This window comes from Microtus ochrogaster, chromosome 21 (assembly GCF_000317375.1).
Source record: "Microtus ochrogaster isolate Prairie Vole_2 chromosome 21, MicOch1.0, whole genome shotgun sequence".
Taxonomy (NCBI): domain Eukaryota; kingdom Metazoa; phylum Chordata; class Mammalia; order Rodentia; family Cricetidae; genus Microtus; species Microtus ochrogaster.
Genome location: NC_022022.1, coordinates 25,269,096 through 25,287,045, shown reverse-complemented (window position 1 = coordinate 25,287,045; position 17,950 = coordinate 25,269,096). Strand labels below are relative to the sequence as shown.

At 43.7% G+C, this 17,950-nt stretch overlaps 1 protein-coding gene across 1 annotated transcript in view; it reads left to right on the top strand.

Moving 5' to 3' along the window:
• The window catches only part of Egf (epidermal growth factor), a 74,442-nt gene extending 63,676 nt beyond the window's left edge, over positions 1-10,766 (top strand). Inside the window, 4 exon segments of the mRNA XM_005357426.2 lie at positions 2,362-2,529; positions 5,131-5,248; positions 7,454-7,559; positions 9,751-10,766. Coding sequence (XP_005357483.2) covers positions 2,362-2,529; positions 5,131-5,248; positions 7,454-7,559; positions 9,751-9,989 — 631 coding nt within the window. The 3' untranslated portion in view covers positions 9,990-10,766.
• Positions 10,767-17,950: the final 7,184 nt, after the last annotated feature.

The window sequence follows — 17,950 nt, the reverse complement described above, 5'->3', positions numbered from 1 at the left end:
GGAGGAGGAGGAGGAGGAGGAGGAGGAGGAGGAGGAGGAGCAGGAGCAGGAGCAGGAGGAGGAGGAGAATCAGGAGTTCTAGGCCCTTCTTGGCTACATAGTTAATTGAAGGCCAGCCTGGGTCACTGGAGACCCTGTTTTAAATAAACAAACAAAGATGACACAGTTAAGGACCATTAACCAAAAGTAATATTTAAAAGCACTGGCGTTCACGGTCACTGGACCATAGCTTTATTTTGAATTGATTTAATAAAAATGTGGTTTAGCAAGTTCTCAGTACTTGCCTCTGTTTGCCCTGTCAAGCTACCTTACATCGTATTAATTCTGCAGTAACAGACCTCAGGGAGTGCCTGTCACTGCGGCTTGATCAGGAGCTCATCACTGTCTCTCTCACAGAGCAGCTTCTAAGGGCTCTTCATTCTTTGCTGGGAGGAAGATGCGGAGCCCAAGGCCCCGTGGTCTACGGGGGAGTGAGGCCTGACGCATCCAGTGCACTGGCTCCTATAACTTTGCTGGTCTGGTCGTTCAGGACTTTCCAAACCCCTGAGCCTGTAGGAGGCCTTGTTCTTTCTGTTTTGGCTTTGGCCAGACACCATTCTAACTCATCGTTTTCAAAGCTGGGCCTCATAGCAGGGCTGTTGGAGAATGCTCTGCCATTCCTCATGGATTCACAACGACTAAAACTTTTAAGGCTGCTTTACCCTTACTTGGTGTACAGTGACTTCATATTGTTTGACCATGGAAACTCAAACTTATTTGGCCCAGGAATTTTATGTCCTTCCTTCCTTCTTTTCTTTCTTCTTTTCTTCCTTCCTTCCTTTCTTGTTTATCCAAACTAATTAATAATTTAAATAATCCAAAAGACTCATGGCTGTGTCCCACCCCCTTGTCAGTTTCTGGCTGTGCTAGGCTTTGAGAGGCTCCTCTATCAGCCTACTTGGCTCTGCAGGACCCTGGCCATTTGACACACTCCTCAAGACCCCAGATCACCTTGATTCACAAATGGAGCCCATTAGCATCAAGCAGTTTAAAAAGAGATGGCTGCTAGGGATTGTCAATAAGTCGCTGTAGCCAAAGTTAGCTAGAATTAAAATAGACCCCAGAAAGCCTGACTAACCTTTAAGCCTCCACCTCAGATCCTGCTGTCTTTTGCATAGTCAGTTCTAGAACATTATCTTTCAGAGGTGAACAGAACAGAAAACCCTGTTGAAAGCAACAGTGTTAAGTGTGCTAGGGATCTCGGTTTTGACACCTGAGAGCTATGTGAGTCAGAGCTGACAATCAGCTGTGTGGCCTCGTGCAGATTATTTAGTGCTGAACCTGTTTCCTTACCTGTAAAATAGGAGACATCTACAAAATATATATATATATATATATATATATATATATATACTGAGTTAAGAAAATAGTGATTGAAAACAGTCATAGGTGATTAGTAATTGTTGTTCCTTTTTCTTTCCCCTCAGAAAGTGACTCCCCACTTTCTTTTTGTGGTAGAACTAGGGGACAGACTCCAGACCTTCTGGAGATTTCAACAGTGCCTTTCCATGCTGGAATCATTTCTGGGTGTTCTTTCCTTCAGCCGTTTAGAAAAAAAACGGGGCCGTTGAGGGGTTGATGGTAGATCCAGGGCTACAAGGAGACATTTTAATAGGGTTTTTTTTTTTTTTTTTTAAGTTAATTCTGCTGTGAAGAAAATGCAGTTGCTTCTCTGAGCTCTGGTTCCAGAAACAAGCATTTCCAGTAGATGGCAGCCTTGCTTCACTTACCTTATAATTACAATGATCCATTGCGCAGTAAGGTGTTTATAGGCAAATGACCCCTTGCCCTCTTGTGTCGCTGGTTTTTTGGTTTTTGTTTTTCTCACATTTTCTCTTGGGCTAGTGGTGAGCTTTACAAACAGCAGCAGTTTCTCCATAGCCTAAACTCTGCTTCCTGTCCAGAGCCTGTGTGTGCTCTTCTATTACAGCCTGGTGTTCAACAAGGTTCCCTGCCTTCCACTTCTTTCCTTTGACCTACAACCATTGCGGTCCGGTCAGACTTCTGTTTCCAGGTCTCCCCTGGCTCTTAGGGCAGAATCACTCTGTGCTGGTTTAGAAAGGGTGTCTCCTGAGAGTTTACCTTCCATCAGCGTTCTGTGATGCCGTATGGAGGCAGTACACAGGTAACTCCCCATTACCTGAAGACAGGCAGAGAAGAGGTGAAAGTCTCTGAAGCGTGAATCACAGCGCTTTTAGCTCACATCACGGGCTCCCAAAGCTGAATCCAGAAAGGTGAAGGAAGAGAGACGCCGCGTATCGAGTTTGTAAGTATCAGGTGCCAAGGGTCCCTGGTTGACTTGTGTTTCTGCACCATCCACAGCTGTGTCGTTGGCTATATTGGGGAGCGGTGTCAGCACCGAGACTTGCGATGGTGGGAACTGCGCCACGCCGGCCAAGGGAGGGAGCGCGACATCACTGTGGTGACTGTCTGTGTGGTCGCGCTCGTCCTGCTGCTCTTCTTGGGGATCTGGGGGCTTTACTACTACAGGTAATCCTTTCTTTTCCTTGGGACCTGATGCCTTCTTTTCTGAGCCCGTCCCAGGGAATGCCTGCTTCCTTGGGATGTACTTGAGCAAATTACCACATTTAAAGGCAGGAACAAGCTTTTTTTATTAAAAAAAAAAAAAAAAAAAAAACCCGACGCCATTGCACCAATACATCAGTGCTCCTCCTTTTCCTCCCCAGTCATTGCATAAGATTTGTGGGCCTTCATTTTGGTGACGGTGAGGCTCGAACCCAGAACCTCACACTAGTTAGATTGAGCTACACCCTCAAACCTTATTTCCCACAATGCATCGCCGCAGTCCAGTCATTTTCTTTCCGTATCACGTGCCTACACAGGCCTGCATAACTGTAATTTCTCATGACTGCCTGCTGGTAATTACCCACAACAACTGCTTGGTGTTAGAGAAAAACCATTGTCTTCCCTAACTTGGGAAGGGATCTGGTCATTGGGGTTTGCTTTCAATAATTTAAAATTAACACTTTAAAACCGAAACAGTAAGATGCAGTTCATCTCAAAACACCACCTTAGAGTCAAGGAGCAGGCATCTCACTGCTTGTGTCCATTTCCTCTAAGAGGATACTGTCGCACTGCCAGCAGCTGAGACAGCTTAGGAAGCGTTATAGTTTGTGTTGGTGATCACGAGGCCTGGCTGCAGGGGCTTAATAAAAACCATCCGTTTGAGTGCATCGTCTATGGCTATGGTCCCCTTACCTGCCCGGTGTCAGCTTTCTGGTGAGATGTAGAGTCCCTTCTGCTATCAGAAGATAAATATTCAACCACATTTACCAAAGCTGAATAAGCATACCGGTTGCAACTGTTTCGTATTCTGGAAAATTCAGTATGTTCAACCAAAGCGCTTCCACCAAAGACCCTGCTATGCACACTGTAACAGTACATAGCGTAGAATCTGCCTGAGATGCACATTTCAAATCCAAGTTAGTGCCTGGAGCCCCTCAGGCAGGCTTCCTCATTGGCGTGCATTAGTTTTCCTCGATATATAAGGTATGGGGAAACAGGACTTATTTCAAGAGTGCTTGTGAGCTTGAGTTAGTCTGAGTTAAGAGTTTACTGTAGACCTGGTATTTTCGGTATGGTTTTTACTACCTGAAGTTATTTTGGTTTTGTATGAACAGTAATCTTTCCAATAAGAGGCATATACTTGAAAACCTTTTCCATCATCTCCTGAGAGATAAGATTCTCAGGGACAAACTTGAACTTTTAATTTGGTGACCCATGAGTATAACTGCACTTTTTTTTATAACTGCACTTTTTTTTATAACTGCACTTTTTAAGCCTATTATTTGTATTTTGTATATTTGTAGAAAGAATATTAAGTCATCAATGGCTGGAAAGAATGTCAATCAAAAGATAAATGCTTGGCCAATAGATAGATGTTGGCCAATAAATAGATGTTTGGCCAATGAAGTTTTAAAAAAAAGAAAAGAAAAGAAAAACTTTGCCAGATGTAGTGGCACACACCTATAATCCCAGTACTCGAGATGCAGAGGCAGGCTAATCTCTGTGAGTTCAAGGCCAGCCTAGTTTGCATAGTGGGTTTCAGGACAGCCAGGGCTACATAGTAAGACCCTGTCTCAAAAAAAAAAAAAACAACAACAACAACAAAAAACAAAAACAAAAAAACCCAAAAAAACAAAATAAAACAAAAAAATAAGTTTATTTATGGCATAATTATTTTTGTTTGTTTTATGTGTTAACACATGTGGCAATATTTTTCAGAAATCTGGATTTTTTTTAAGACAAAGTCTTGCATTGTAGCCTGGGCTAGCCTCACACTCATGATCCTCTTCCCTTGGCCTCCCAAGTGTTGTGATTTCAAGTTTGCTTCAACAAGCCTGCCTGACCAGCGCTTGTGTGGCTTGAAAACCAGGGGCGAGGTGACGGTGGCCTTTCAGCTTCCGACTCCATATTCCTAGTAACAAAGACGATGGAGGCCCTAGGGGAGGACTCGGTCAGTAAAGTGTTTGCCATGCGAGCCTGAGGACCTGAGGTAAATCTTCAGCAGCTATGCTTTAAAATGTAAGATAAAATAAAGCAGGGTGCCACTGCGCACCTGCAATCCAAGCACTGGAGGGAGAGAAACAGGATCCCTGGGCTTGATGACCAGCCAGACTAGCTGACAAACTTCAGGCTCACTGGAGACCCTCGTTTCAAATAAGACGTACAGCAACTGAGAAAGATGTCCAATGTCTACTTCTGACCTCCACGCGAGGGCACACTTCCATACAGGTGCAGACACGCAAACCTGTATACGCGCGCACACACACACACACACACACACACACACACACACACACACACGATAAGAACTATTTCTTGACTAAGATTGTTCCAACTTTTTCTTGAGATTACAATACACCAGAATTGTCTCTATGAACACCTCTGTGGCCATTTGCTTAGCAGGGCTGCCCCCTGGAGCTGCTCGCTGGCCTCGGGTTCTCAGCGCCAGGCTCAGCTACATACGCACCATCTATAGATCTAATCTGACGAAGCAGCTGCTCCGGCGAGTGGGATGGGTTTTTGTTTTCCTTTGGAGATTGTCTCAGTTCGTTGGCTTCCTCTCAGGACTCAGAAACCGCTCTCGGAAACCCCAAAGAACCCCTATGAAGAGTCGAGCAGAAGCGCGAGTAGTGATGGACCTGACCGCAGCAGGGCTGGGATGTCTTCTTGCCCCCAACCCTGGGTAATGTTATCAAACTACACGAAGCTAAGAATTGGCTTGATGAGAATCACTGTTTTCCCGGGTGGTCTTGGCACATTCCTTTGGTCCTAGCATTCAAGAGGCAGAGGTATGTGGATCTCTGTGAGATAGAGTTCGAGGCCAGCCTGGTCTGTAGAGTTCCAGGAGATCCAGGACTGTTTCACAGAGAAGCACTGTCTCGAAAAACAAAACAAAACAAAACCCAAACAAACAAAAATCACTTCCCATTTTCCTCTTTCTTCATGCCTTTCAGAGAAACTGAAACCTGTTCTCAAAATGTGTCTTTTAGCCTTAGCATCCAGCCAATCTTCAGCAAATACTTTAATCTCAGGACCCCGTTCTTAATCAATATAGCTTTCTGAAGATGCTAAGATCCATCTTCATAAATGCCATGAGCATGGGCCTTAGGCCCTTTCCCTAAGCAGAGTTCAGTGATTTGAGGCTCATGACTTTGGTGGACTGCAACTTCACAGGCTGTTGAGGTATAGACTGCAGTGTAATTAACCTCATCTAAGTTTTAGGAAAGGAGACGTGGTTCCTACATGTGTCCCTTTTAAGTATTTATATATAAAAAAGATCAAAACTCCACGCTGTGGTGGCGAGCAGCTTGTTGGCTCTGAGCTCCATTCGGAAGCCCAGGCTGCTGAGCTGTGTCCTCCCAGCTGTCATAACTGCCGGCCCCACCAAATGCTGCTGTACACGTCAGAGGGAGCTAGGGAGAGAGAGCTGAGTCCCCAAACCGGGAGGAGAAGCAGCAGCGGAAACAAATCTGTTCCCATCAGCTGCCTTCCATGGTAGCCAGCATCCTGGAGCCTGTGTCATTCTGGCCAGAGGCACACGGTTGAAAATTTGCAGTGCACGTCTTGACTGGGGCCAGAAATAATGAGCCCGTGCCCTTGCACAGCAGGGCCGTTGTATTGACGCTGCAATATGTCACTGCAGAGAGCGTTCATGAGGAGGCAACAAAGGGGGACGGGTGTAGTGGGAAGCAGAGAGAGAAACCAGAGCAGGGCTCCTACGAGTCAGCTTCATCACCAGCCTGTCTGCCCCTGTACCTCATTGGCGCCGCTCGTTAAACCTCCCCACACTTCTCTTGATGAGAAAGACAGGTGCAGAGTTCTGCCTTCTGCCTTTAACTCTGAATTCTAGGTCCTACCTGTGGAGGGCTCCTTTCTGAACCACACAGTCAGCCCAAACCTTGGAGCAGTCCTCCTCCCTGGTTACCTATTGACAAGGAAGGACTTCACCAGCCTGCATCCTGTATCCCAGAGCAGGACTTACTTCTATTCCTCCTCTTTCTGTTTGGTTTCTTTTAATACCTAACCTACCTGGCCTGAATGCAGGCCAATCGGCTCTGTTCAGTCTGCATTGCAAGTGCTCAGTCAGTTGGACAGTGCAAACAATGACAAAATGATTGTTGAGGAGCAAAGAGAAATGCCGTTGCGGTCATCCGGCCTCCCTTGTAGCACTCTGGCTCCTACGCTGCTCAAGCACGAAGAAGCAGCTGATGAATCCCAGCAAAATAGTAGTGGTGCTGTTGGTTATTCGTACTTACTGGTGACCCACATCACTTGGGACTTGTGCTTACATGAATTATATATCACTGTCGTCTATACATACAGACACATGGCATTGTCTGGCCAATGGGCAGTACTTAGGAAACCTGTCGATGCTTGTACTGTTTGCAGCAAAACAGTAGCTCCTAGGGGTCCAAGACTCTTAACTCAAGATTCCAGAATCAGAGCAGGTTCTTCAGTAAAGATAGTTGTGCACCCTAAAAGAAGTGAGTGGAAGGTTTCCAGTTAATACTGGAATCTCTCAGGGCTAGAGAGAGAGCTCAGCAGTTAGGATCACTGGCTTCTCTCGCAGAGGTCTGTGATCTGATTCCCAGCGCTCATGGTGTCTCATAGCCATCTGTAACTCCAGTCCCAGAGGATCCAGGGCCTCTTCTGGCGCCTTGAGCATCCAACATGCACCTAATGCACAGATATAAGTGTAGTCAAAACACCTGTACACGCAATAAAATATTAAAGGGAAATTTAAAAACAGACTCTCTCTCTCCTTGGCAAGGCCTTTCTTCCCACATTCACCTTCTCCTGAGTGCGTGTGATAAGCCACAGTTTAATACTTATCACGGTGACTTGTGAATTACAGCGGTATCCCCCTTTTCCCTTGTCTTTTCTGCAGTTTGTGGTCCTAGAGGAGCATCAAGACCCCGAGAATGGGAGTCTGCCTGTAGCTGACCCGAACGGGCCCACAGTGGACGCTGGCCTGTCTTCCAGCCTGCAGCCTGGTGAGCGGTTATCTTTACCTTGATCTTGGGTGCTTTTTAAAGGGAAGTGTCATTTACACACAAAGACCATTAGCGTCCTCTAAGCTGAGTGAGCACTGGGTGTTTCTGACATGCCATGTTGTTTAGAGAAATGCATCTAACTGCATTTCCCTGTTATATCAAGATCCCGTCTACTCCAACCCCAGGCACACTGCAGTCTGCCAGGTCATTCTGAGTGAGCACACAGGACTCAGCCCCTGCCTGTGAGCTGAGTAGGACTGTAGCCGTACCATAGCTCCCCTGGAGGCGGGAACGACTCTTGAAAAACAGGTTCCATGTGCTGAAGGGAGTGTTCGTATTAACGTAAGCTGACCCGGACATTGTCCTGGGGATTTCAGAATATTCTGGTCTTGTCAGGGGCTAGCCCTCAGCCAGACTCTTGGCTGTCTGAGAGTCCAGCCAGGCCACTAAAGGACCATGAAATCAAGCCAAGTTCTCAAGCTCTCCTGGAACTCAATCTGCTTCGGGTAGAATAGAGTTGCACATCCTTTTATGTGATCCTTTTGCCAGGACGTGTATTATGATATGTCTCTTGGGTTTGGGTCTCAGATATCATTGTCCTTTTTACAACCCAGAGGGCAGTACTGAACATGCTTTTGTGTCATAAGCCTTTGGGAAGGCAAAGGGAATCTTGGAGCCAACAAAAACAGCTCCTCTGCTAATGGCAGGAGCCAGTTAAATGTCAGTGCTACTTCTATTTCTGATATTTCCTGTTGTGCATATCACCATACCTCCCTCTTCCGATTTTCCATAGAAAGAACATAGGGTCTTATTATGGAAAACTCATTCTAAATTTCCATTTCATTTTGAATGTGCTCTGCTCTGTAACCCAGAACACTGAATTCAGTAAAAATTTTATTGCCTAGTTTGAGCAAGACGGGTATATTAAAGCACATATAGGAATTGAATAAAAACTGTAATAGATGTTTTATTATGGTAACTGTTGCCTGTTGAAACTTCAGTATTTTCAATAGTTGCCTAGGTGTTATTGTTGCCAGCACTATTAGGAGACAAAAAAAAAAGCTGCCTTGTAGTTACTGTTCCTTGAACAACTAAAAGTACATCGCTCCTTTGGGAGATAATCTGCTTAGGAGGAACATGTGGTATGATGTTGCAACTTAATCCAAAACTCAGAGATTTAACAGAAATGTGGTTATACCAGAAAAGAATGAAGGATTTGTATAGCTAGAGCAATACTCCAAGACGGGTTAAAAGTGTGGTTCACAACCTGTGGGTCGTGACCTCTGGAGGGTCAAACAGCCTTTCCATAGGGCTTACCTAAGACCATCTGCATATCAGATGTTTGCATTATGATTCATAACAGCAGAAAAAGTACAGGTATGAAGTAGCCATAAAAATAATTTTATGGTTGGGGTCACCACAACATGAGAAACTATGTTAAATGGTTGGTGCTTTAGGAAGGCTGGAAGCTCCTGTGTTAGGACATTGTCATTTGTATCTGGTCTTATGGCAAATGCATTGATCCTTTTTTTTTTTTTTTTTTGAGCCACTCCTTTGTTTCCCATGTGTGTGGTCCAATCCCTCATCCTGTGTCTGCCATTCATAGATATTTGCCGTGAAAGTGCGTGCAGGGTTGGGTGGGGAGGGAAAGTAGGGAAGGAGTTGGAGGTTAGTTTTGGCTCTGAACCAGTGTGTCCTCTGTTCCTAGAAAGCATAGTGCTAGTGGGTGACCACAGAGCCATCTTCATTGACCTCAGCCAGTGCCCGTGGGCAAGGGTTAAATGAGGAGCACTGAGCTGAAGGAAAGAGGGCCGTGATGGGAGGGAGGAAATGTGTTTCAAAACGGAACTTTGTTCTAAGGCATTAATGGTCTAGATGTGGAGATAGGAGGAAAACAGAGAAGACAGAGGACCCTGTCAGCTCTCTCTGTCAACTCAGCCAACCAAGACTATGTTAATTGTAAAAAATGAGTCCCAAATAGGTTGAGGATGTGTTCCTTCATGTCTCATGTTCTAAGTCTATGATCCTAAGACTACTGTAAGGATCTCTTTTGCTAGACAATGTAAACAATGAAATCTCCTTCTCTCCCTCATCTCTCATCCTGTCCTCTTCTCCCTCCATGTTCTCCATCTCTTCTTCATTTATCCCTCCTCTTTCTTCTCCTCTTCCCCCTTCCATCTCCTTTGAATAGGGTCAGTGCGTCTGACTTCATGGAGACAGAAGCCCCACATATATGGAATGGGCATAGGGCAAAGCTGCTGGATCCCACCACCAAGTGACCAAGGTCCCCAGGAAATGGAGGGAAACTCCCATTTACACTCCTATAAGGAATGGCCTCTAGCCGCGGGGGTTGAGAAGCTTCATTCTCTCCAGTCAGCTAACGGATCATGTCAACAAAGGGCCCCAGATCCACCACACCAAACAGAGTGAGTTCAGTGGAAACCGGAAGTGGACAGAAGATGAAAGAACAAACCAGGCTGGCGGACGGGATGTTTTCTTTTAAAAAGTAGAGTACGACGTGTAGATATGGTACTCCAATTTCTATGGCTAATCACCACTCAGTGTCCTGAATATAGATGCATAGTTACATAACTGATTTTTGCTGCATCCTCCAAGGAGTCCCAACTGAAGACTTTCAAAAGAAGAGTCAAAAAAATTATTAGAAACCAAAGTCAAGACATTCACATGTTGTAAGCTGTGTCTTCTTCAATAGATTTTTTTTGTTCCTTTCCTTATTGCCTCAGAAGAAATAGTTAGAGCAGATGATTACATGTTTTGTCAATTGCAAAAAAGTTTATATGATCTACACAAAAACCTTAGCTCATGAAATGGTTGGAACATTGTGACTATTGATGCAATACACTATACGCATTTAATTCACTACTGGAGTGGCCTATCCTCATTATTTTGCCTTCTGGATTGTGATAAATTAGTGAAAATAATTGAAACCTAGAATATGATTTATTCAGAATTAAATCATTTATTTTTTGTACTTTAAAACCTGTGAATGAAAATACTTCATTTCAAAAACATTTCCTAAGAGGCATCAGTGTTTCTTAGTCATTAATGTCTTTTCCTTTTGGCAATCTTTCCTAGGGAAAATGATAAATTCTGGTGTTTGCATAGAATTTTTGACTTGTTTTAAGATGTGAGATTGTAAGGAGATTGCTTGATTTATTTCCATCAATGTCCTCCAGCTAAATAAAATCACCCTGAAAGCATCAGCATCTTCGTATCTGTTTGATGGCGTTGCTGTAGTTTGAGCTGAACCAGTGATTCGCTAGACTTGTCGTAAAGAAAATTAAACTAACCCTGAACCAGAAAGGGAAGGTGCGTGCTGATTCTAATGTCGCATCTTCCTCTAGCCAAAGTGTTGCTAATGCAGAGGATGCAAGGGTCCGTACTGTAGCGTGGATGGTTGAGGCTCGGGTTAGCCGTGATGTGGAAATCTGTGTAAAGGTTTGAGGATCTTAGTTAATTCTTCAGTGTGGCACTTTCATCTGGCCAATTTAGGTTTGTTCTGAATTCAGTTTTGCTTCTTTTGGCCATGGGTAGCCTGGACTTTCATAAGACCTTTCTCTTAGTTCTGGTAAGTGAACTGACCTCAGAATAATAACAGACATAACCTCTCCACATGCTTTTTTCTATCCTCCCCAAGGTAACATGTTGGCAGCCTTAATGAATTGGATTCCTCTTGTGTATTTGGACACACCTGCTTCAGAGTCTCCAGATAGCCAGTGGAATATGAGACCACAGTTCCCCCCAAATATATCAGGATGTTTGAATCAGAAAATCCCCACTTCTTTGAGCTTGGCACTGATGAGGAAACCTTAGACATTGGGACATTGTGAGTGTTTACGCAGGCCACCCCAGCAGCCTCTGGTCAGGCTAAAGCAGAAGCATGCTGTATGTTCTTCAGTTAGTCCATCACCCGGGATCTGCCTCTCTTCTTCTAGCTTCCCGTCTTCAGGGGACGTGTTTGCATTTGTTTGAAAATGCGTATTCCAAAAGCATTCTCATCCTACATAGTCAATGTGTATCTTTTCAAGATTACATTTTATTTCCTAACACCGATGGTCTTGATGTACACGGTACCTAATGGGCGTTCTCTGCTGTCACCTTCTACACGTGAAAGGAACTTTCTGCCCCCCCTGCAGCGCCTCAGAAAGGCTGACTAGGCTGTGCTCTGGTAAATCCGTGTGTTTCAGTTCTACCCACTGACCGGTTCTATAGCGTCCTTTTCACATGTGCTCACTATGTGATTGTTGGGAATGTCGCACACGTGGTAGGAAATACGAATTTTCTACCACAAACCCCAAAATCAGTAAGCAAGGTGGCCGGGAGAATTGACAACTATCCTGACATGGAACAAGCAAGATTTTGTGCCTTGCTGTGTTTCCTTCTCTTTTCCCTGTCTTTACACCAGAAATCCCCTCTCTGCACTTCCGAGCTCACTCGTCCAAACATGGACTGCTCTTCCTGTTGGGACGCTCATGGGGTTTCTATGACCGCAGGCCCTATGCTGGCAGCAGGAAAAGCACCATGCTTGCTACTCCAGTAGTGAGGTCCGGGGTCATGTGGGGAGGCTCTCATCCTGTACGGTTCTGTCCACAGCGGGACACTGAGGTGCCGGCTGCTCCTCGCTCCTCCTCATAGTGACTGCTGCCATGCTAGAGATCACCCTCATGTCCTTCACTTGGTACTTAGCTCTTCTATCAGTCCTATTGAGAACAAGTGAGCCCAGGCCTGCCACCACCCCCAGATGCATTGGCTTCCCGAAAACCTCCCACCAACTCTACTACATGCCCCCACTGGGTTGGGAGGTGGGGTTCAGGAAGACCCGGTCCTGTGGTTTTCTCTACAGCCCTAACTTGCTCATGTTTCCCATTGCCTCACATGTCCTGATGGATGACTATGCTCTGATCTTCAAATCCTCCTTCTAGACCTGACTTCTCTAACTCCCCTCGCATTTATGTAAGATTTAATTTCTATAATAAATTACCTATTACATAAGACCATGTGATTGGCTTCCTGTATGAACCCTGGCTGATACAACAAGTATACGCAGCCAGGTATTTAAGAGGCACAAACCTTATATCATGCAAATTATTCTATGCAATAGGGAAGGGGAAAACTCCATACCTCATTTTTAACCTTTTTGTCTTCAGTGGACTAGTACAGCACAGAAAAAAGTGACTAAAAGTCAAACTCAATTATAAATATAGACGCAAGAGGTTTACGTAAAAGATTAGTAATGAATTTGGCGGTGAGTTTTGAAAGCATTTCATGACCAAATGTTAATTATGTAATAAATGAAACAGTTGAGTATTCCAAGCTAATATGTAAATTATTAAATTACATTTCAGTGTGAAAGAAAGTGTGGCGCAGTATAGACATAAGATGTTTTCAGTAGTATACACCATGCATTCATAACAAAGCATCTTTGTAAAATAGGAAAAGTGAATTTCTCTACTGTGAGGAAGAATAGCTACCAGAACTTACAGCAACATAATACTGAAATACTGAAGGCATTCCCCTTAGATCAGGACCAAGGCAAAGATGTCCATTTACTTACTTTTTCTTTCTCTCTTTTTTTAATTGAAAAAAAAAATTTCTGCCTCCTCCCAGCCTCCCATTTCCCTCCCCTTCCTCCCGCCCCTCTCCCCCTCCCCCCACTCCTCTCCCCCTCCCTCTCCAGTCCAAAGAGCAGTCAGGGTTCCCTGCCCTGTGGAAAGTCCAAGGTCCTCCCCCCTCCGTCCATGTCTAGGAAGGTGAACATCCAAACTGGCTAGGCTCCCACAAAGCCAGAACATGAAGTAGGATCAAAACCCCATGCCATTGTCCTTGGCTTCTCATCAGCCCTCATTGTCTGCCATATTCAGAGAGTCCGGTTTTATCCCGTGCTTTTTCAGTCACAGTCCAGCTGGCCTTGGTGAGCTCCCAATAGATCAGCCCCACCGTCTCAGTGGGTGGGTGCACCCATCACGGTCCTGACTTCCTTGCTCATGTTCTCCTTCCTTCTGCTCCTCATTTGGACCTTGGGAACTCAGTCCGGTGCTCCAGTGTGGGTTTTACTTACTTTTTCATTTCATGTGTATGTACTATATTTGCATAATTTCTTCATTCCTTCTCTTCCTTCCCAACACCCTAGGCCTCCTATCCCACTCAAATACTTGACCTCTTTTCCTTTAATTATTGCTGTTATACACACATATTAAATAGAGAACTAAAACCTGCCGAGTCCATTAGGACTTGGTGTTGGTCTTACGTATATGTTCTTAGGACTGACCACTTTGGGCTGAATAACCAGTAAGGGGGCTCAATCCTGGGGAAGGCTGATTCTCCCTCTATCAATCAGCAGACATTAGTTGCCTAAAGCTCTTCATCTAGACGTGGGACCTTGCTTGCGAGATTTCCCTATATATGTTGACATGCCAACTGATGTTATCACTAAGATCGTGTTTAGGCAACCACACTGTTGTGATTTCATGGCTGTGGCTTCACAGAAGACATCCTGGTCTTTTTGCCCCTTCTTATCCACTATCAATTCTATTCAAATATTGTATTAAGTGCCTTAAATAGTATTCTGACAGCACAGTAATACCCTAAATCAGTAAGATTAGATGTCTGAAATGCATCAAGTTTCAAAATAAAATTATCTCCAGGTGATATAGTTGTCTGTGAAACAGAAAAGTAGGAAATAATTGGAAAACAGTAACACAAAGTCAATAAATCTCACCACCAGCCATGGTGGCTCAGCTGGTAAAATCTGGTTTACAGGATTTCTTCCCAACCTCTGTTGTCAAGATGGACCCCAGAGCAGGATTCCTGGCACCCACACAGTCAAATAAGAGAACTGACTTTCTAGAGTCTTCCTCTGCCTTCATATATGTGCTGTGGCACATGTATGTGCTCGCTTTCTCACTTGCTCCTTCTCGCTCATACACATAAAATAATAAAAATTGAAAGTAGAGTAGTATATTTAAGATACTGAATTCCTTATTCATCAAAGTATTGCTCAAAAGTAAAGGTAAAACAAAGACTATCTAGAAAAATCCAAGGAATGAGAAACAAGAACACCTTCACTAATCAAATATTAAAGAGAAATTTTTAGCTAGAAGGTTGTTTCAGACAGAATAATAAAAGTATAGCAAAATACTAAATAACTGAAAAGGTTAACGTGTGGGTAATTGTAAATAAATGTGTACCTGATATAAAAATGTGGGAGTTTTTTTTTGTGTGTGTGTGTGTGTGTGAAAAAGAACTCAGTAGGAAATATCAGATGTCATAAATTATTATAGAGCAGTGCTGTATGAGACTGCTTGTTTGTTCCTGGAAGCTCAGCCCCCCAAAAAACTACACAGAAACTGAATTCATTAAATCACTGTTTGGCCAATAGCTTAAGCATATTGCTAGCTAGCTCTTACATCTAGATTTAATCCCTTTTCATTATTTTATGTTTTACCATGAGGCTCATAGCCTACTGGCAAGGTTTGGCTGGTAACCTGTGTCTGTCTCCAGTGGTGGCTCCACTGGACTCTCCTCAACTCCGCCTTCTTTCTCCCAGCATTCAGTTTAGTTTTCTCTACTTAGCTTTACTCTGCGCTATCACAGGCCAAGGCAGATTCTTTATTCGTTAACCAATAAAAGCAACACATAGACAGAAGGACCTCCCACATCAGGGCAGTAGTAACTAAGTGTGGTATTATTTCAGAAGAAATAGATCAGTAGAAAATCGGGCACATAAACAAGTGAAAGATGAGCGAATGGGCAATGTACATGAGTAGGGTGGGAGCGGACTCTTTGTTATTAAATACCACCAAAAAGACTGATTATCCAAGAAGAAAATAAAAAAAGGTATCTTTGTCTTCTACTCTGTACAGATACCCACCTAAAGCAGAGTGTACACTTAAGTTTGCAAGGCAAAATTATAAAACAAGAAGAGTTTATTGAAGTACATTTCCATAACCTTGGATGTCTTTTTTTAATCTAGTGAATGTAATTATGCTTTCATGAGCATGACTTATCTACTGAAAAGTGCAACCCATTGGCAGCTACACCACTGAAGATGATGGCATTTATCCCCATAACTTCCCCACTCTCTGAGTGAGGCATGGGGCCGTTCTTGTGCAGGTAACCACCGCTATGAGTTTCCATGAGTGCATTGGTTATACCATGTCCAGAAGACACCATCGCACATATTTCCCCAACCTCTGGCTCTTACGCTCTTTATGGGCCTCTTCTGGATGCTCCCCAAGCTTTCCAGGAGGTAGAATTGCCCCAATTTTGACTAAGCACTCTGCAGTCATTTGTTCTCTACACTTTGACCGGTTATGGAGCAAAAAGAAGCTTCTCTGATGAATGCAGAGGACAGCACTAACTTATGGGTATAAGTATTTAGAAAACAGTTGGACTTGGTGTTCTGTTTAAAAAAAACAAACAGTCTTTTTGTATAACCCTAACTGGTCTGAAACTCACCATATAGCTCAGGTTAGCCTAATTTTGTGATCTTCTTGCCTCTGCCCCATTTGTGTTGGGATTCTAGGTACATGCCACCATACTTGGCTCAAAAAATGGTTTCTTAAGACTCAGAAGAGCAATATATGTCATTAAAGTTAGTAATTGCTGCCAGGCAGTGGTGGCACACGCTTTTAATCCCAGCACTTGGGAGGCAGAGGCAGGTGGACCTCTGTGAGTTCAAGGCCAGCCTAGTCTCCAAGAGCTAGTTCCAGGACAGGGTCCAAAGCCACAGAGAAACCCTGTCTTGAGAATCCAAAAAAAAAAAAAACCCAAAAAAATTAAATAAAGTTAGTAATTTCATCTAAGAAATGATATAAGGATATAAAATATAAGATGCAGGCTTTTAAATAAAATTTCAATATAGGTAGCCAACAGTAGAGGCAACACATCTAGAATAAGTAAGCACTACCAATAGCCAAGAGAAAAGAAACAGTGTAGAAGAAAGATGCATGGGAGAGGGACACACAAACACACATACATTCATTCACACAATCTCTCATGCCAGTAGTCAGTGTGAAAGAAGAGCCATGAGAAGATCCTCTTTCCCAGCCAGCCATTGGCAGACGATTTTGTGAGACAAATTGAAGTTAAATCAAGAATGTAGAATGTTGTATGCTCTCACACACTGCTAATGGGAGTGTTAATTGCTACAACCATTTTGGTATGATCTAGTATAGCTAGACATGCCAAGAGTCTGCAATTTGGAAATTCTAATCGAAGAGACATATTGAAAAAGAAATTCATTCAGTCTATATTTCTCAGGGTGTTAAAGAGACCATTCTTAATGGCAAAAGACTGGAAACCACACAAATACCAACTATCACAGGAATTTTAAATTGTGATGTAGTTTTATTATAGAATACCACAACAGCAATGAAAATAGGTTAGTTATAGCTCTCTATATGAAAATGGATTAATATGAAAAGTGTTTATTTTGAATTGTGTTAGTCATTTTTATACTGCTGTGATAAAACACCATGACCCAGGCAACTTACGGAAGGAGGTGTTTAAAATATGGGGCTCACAGTTTCAGGGTGTTAGAGCCCATGTCCATCACAGCAAGGAGCATGGCGACAGGCAGGCAGGCATGGTTCTGGGGCAGTAGCTGAGAGCTCACATCTTGAGATGACAACCACAAGGCAGGAAAGCTAACTGGGAATGGTGAGGGCTTCTGTAACCTTCCAAGTGACACACCTCCTCCAACAAGGCCACACCTCCTAATCTGTCCCAAATAGTTTCACTAACTGGAGACCAAGTATTAAAATATACCCAAGTATTAAAATATACGAGCCTATGGGGCCATCCTGTTCAAGACATTACATAGGTAATTGGGGGAAAAAAGGAATGAATCAAAGTCTACATATAAATTTTTTAGTTAACTTCTGCATATGAATGCTTCACTTGCATGTTTTTCCCTGTGTCACATGAGTGCCTGGTGCCTGCAGGGGTTAGAAGAGGGAATAGGATTCCCTGAGATTGGAATTACAAACAAGTGTGAGCCGTCATGTAGATGCTAGGAATCAAACATGGTCTTCCAGAAAAGCAGCAAATACGCTTTTATTTATTTTTTTAATTTTATTTATTTATTAAAGATTTCTGTCTCTTCCCCACCGCCGCCTCCCATTTCCCTCCCCCTCCCCCACTCAAGTCCCCCTCCCTCATCAGCCCAAAGAGCAATCAGGGTTCCCTGCCCTGTGGGAAGTCCAAGGACCACCCACCTCCATCCAGGTCTAGTAAGGTGAGCATCCAAACTGCCTAGGCTCCCACAAAGCCAGTACGTGCAGTAGGATCAAAAACCCATTGCCATTGTTCTTGAGTTCTCAGTAGTCCTCATTGTCCACTATGTTCAGCAAGTCCGGTTTTATCCCATG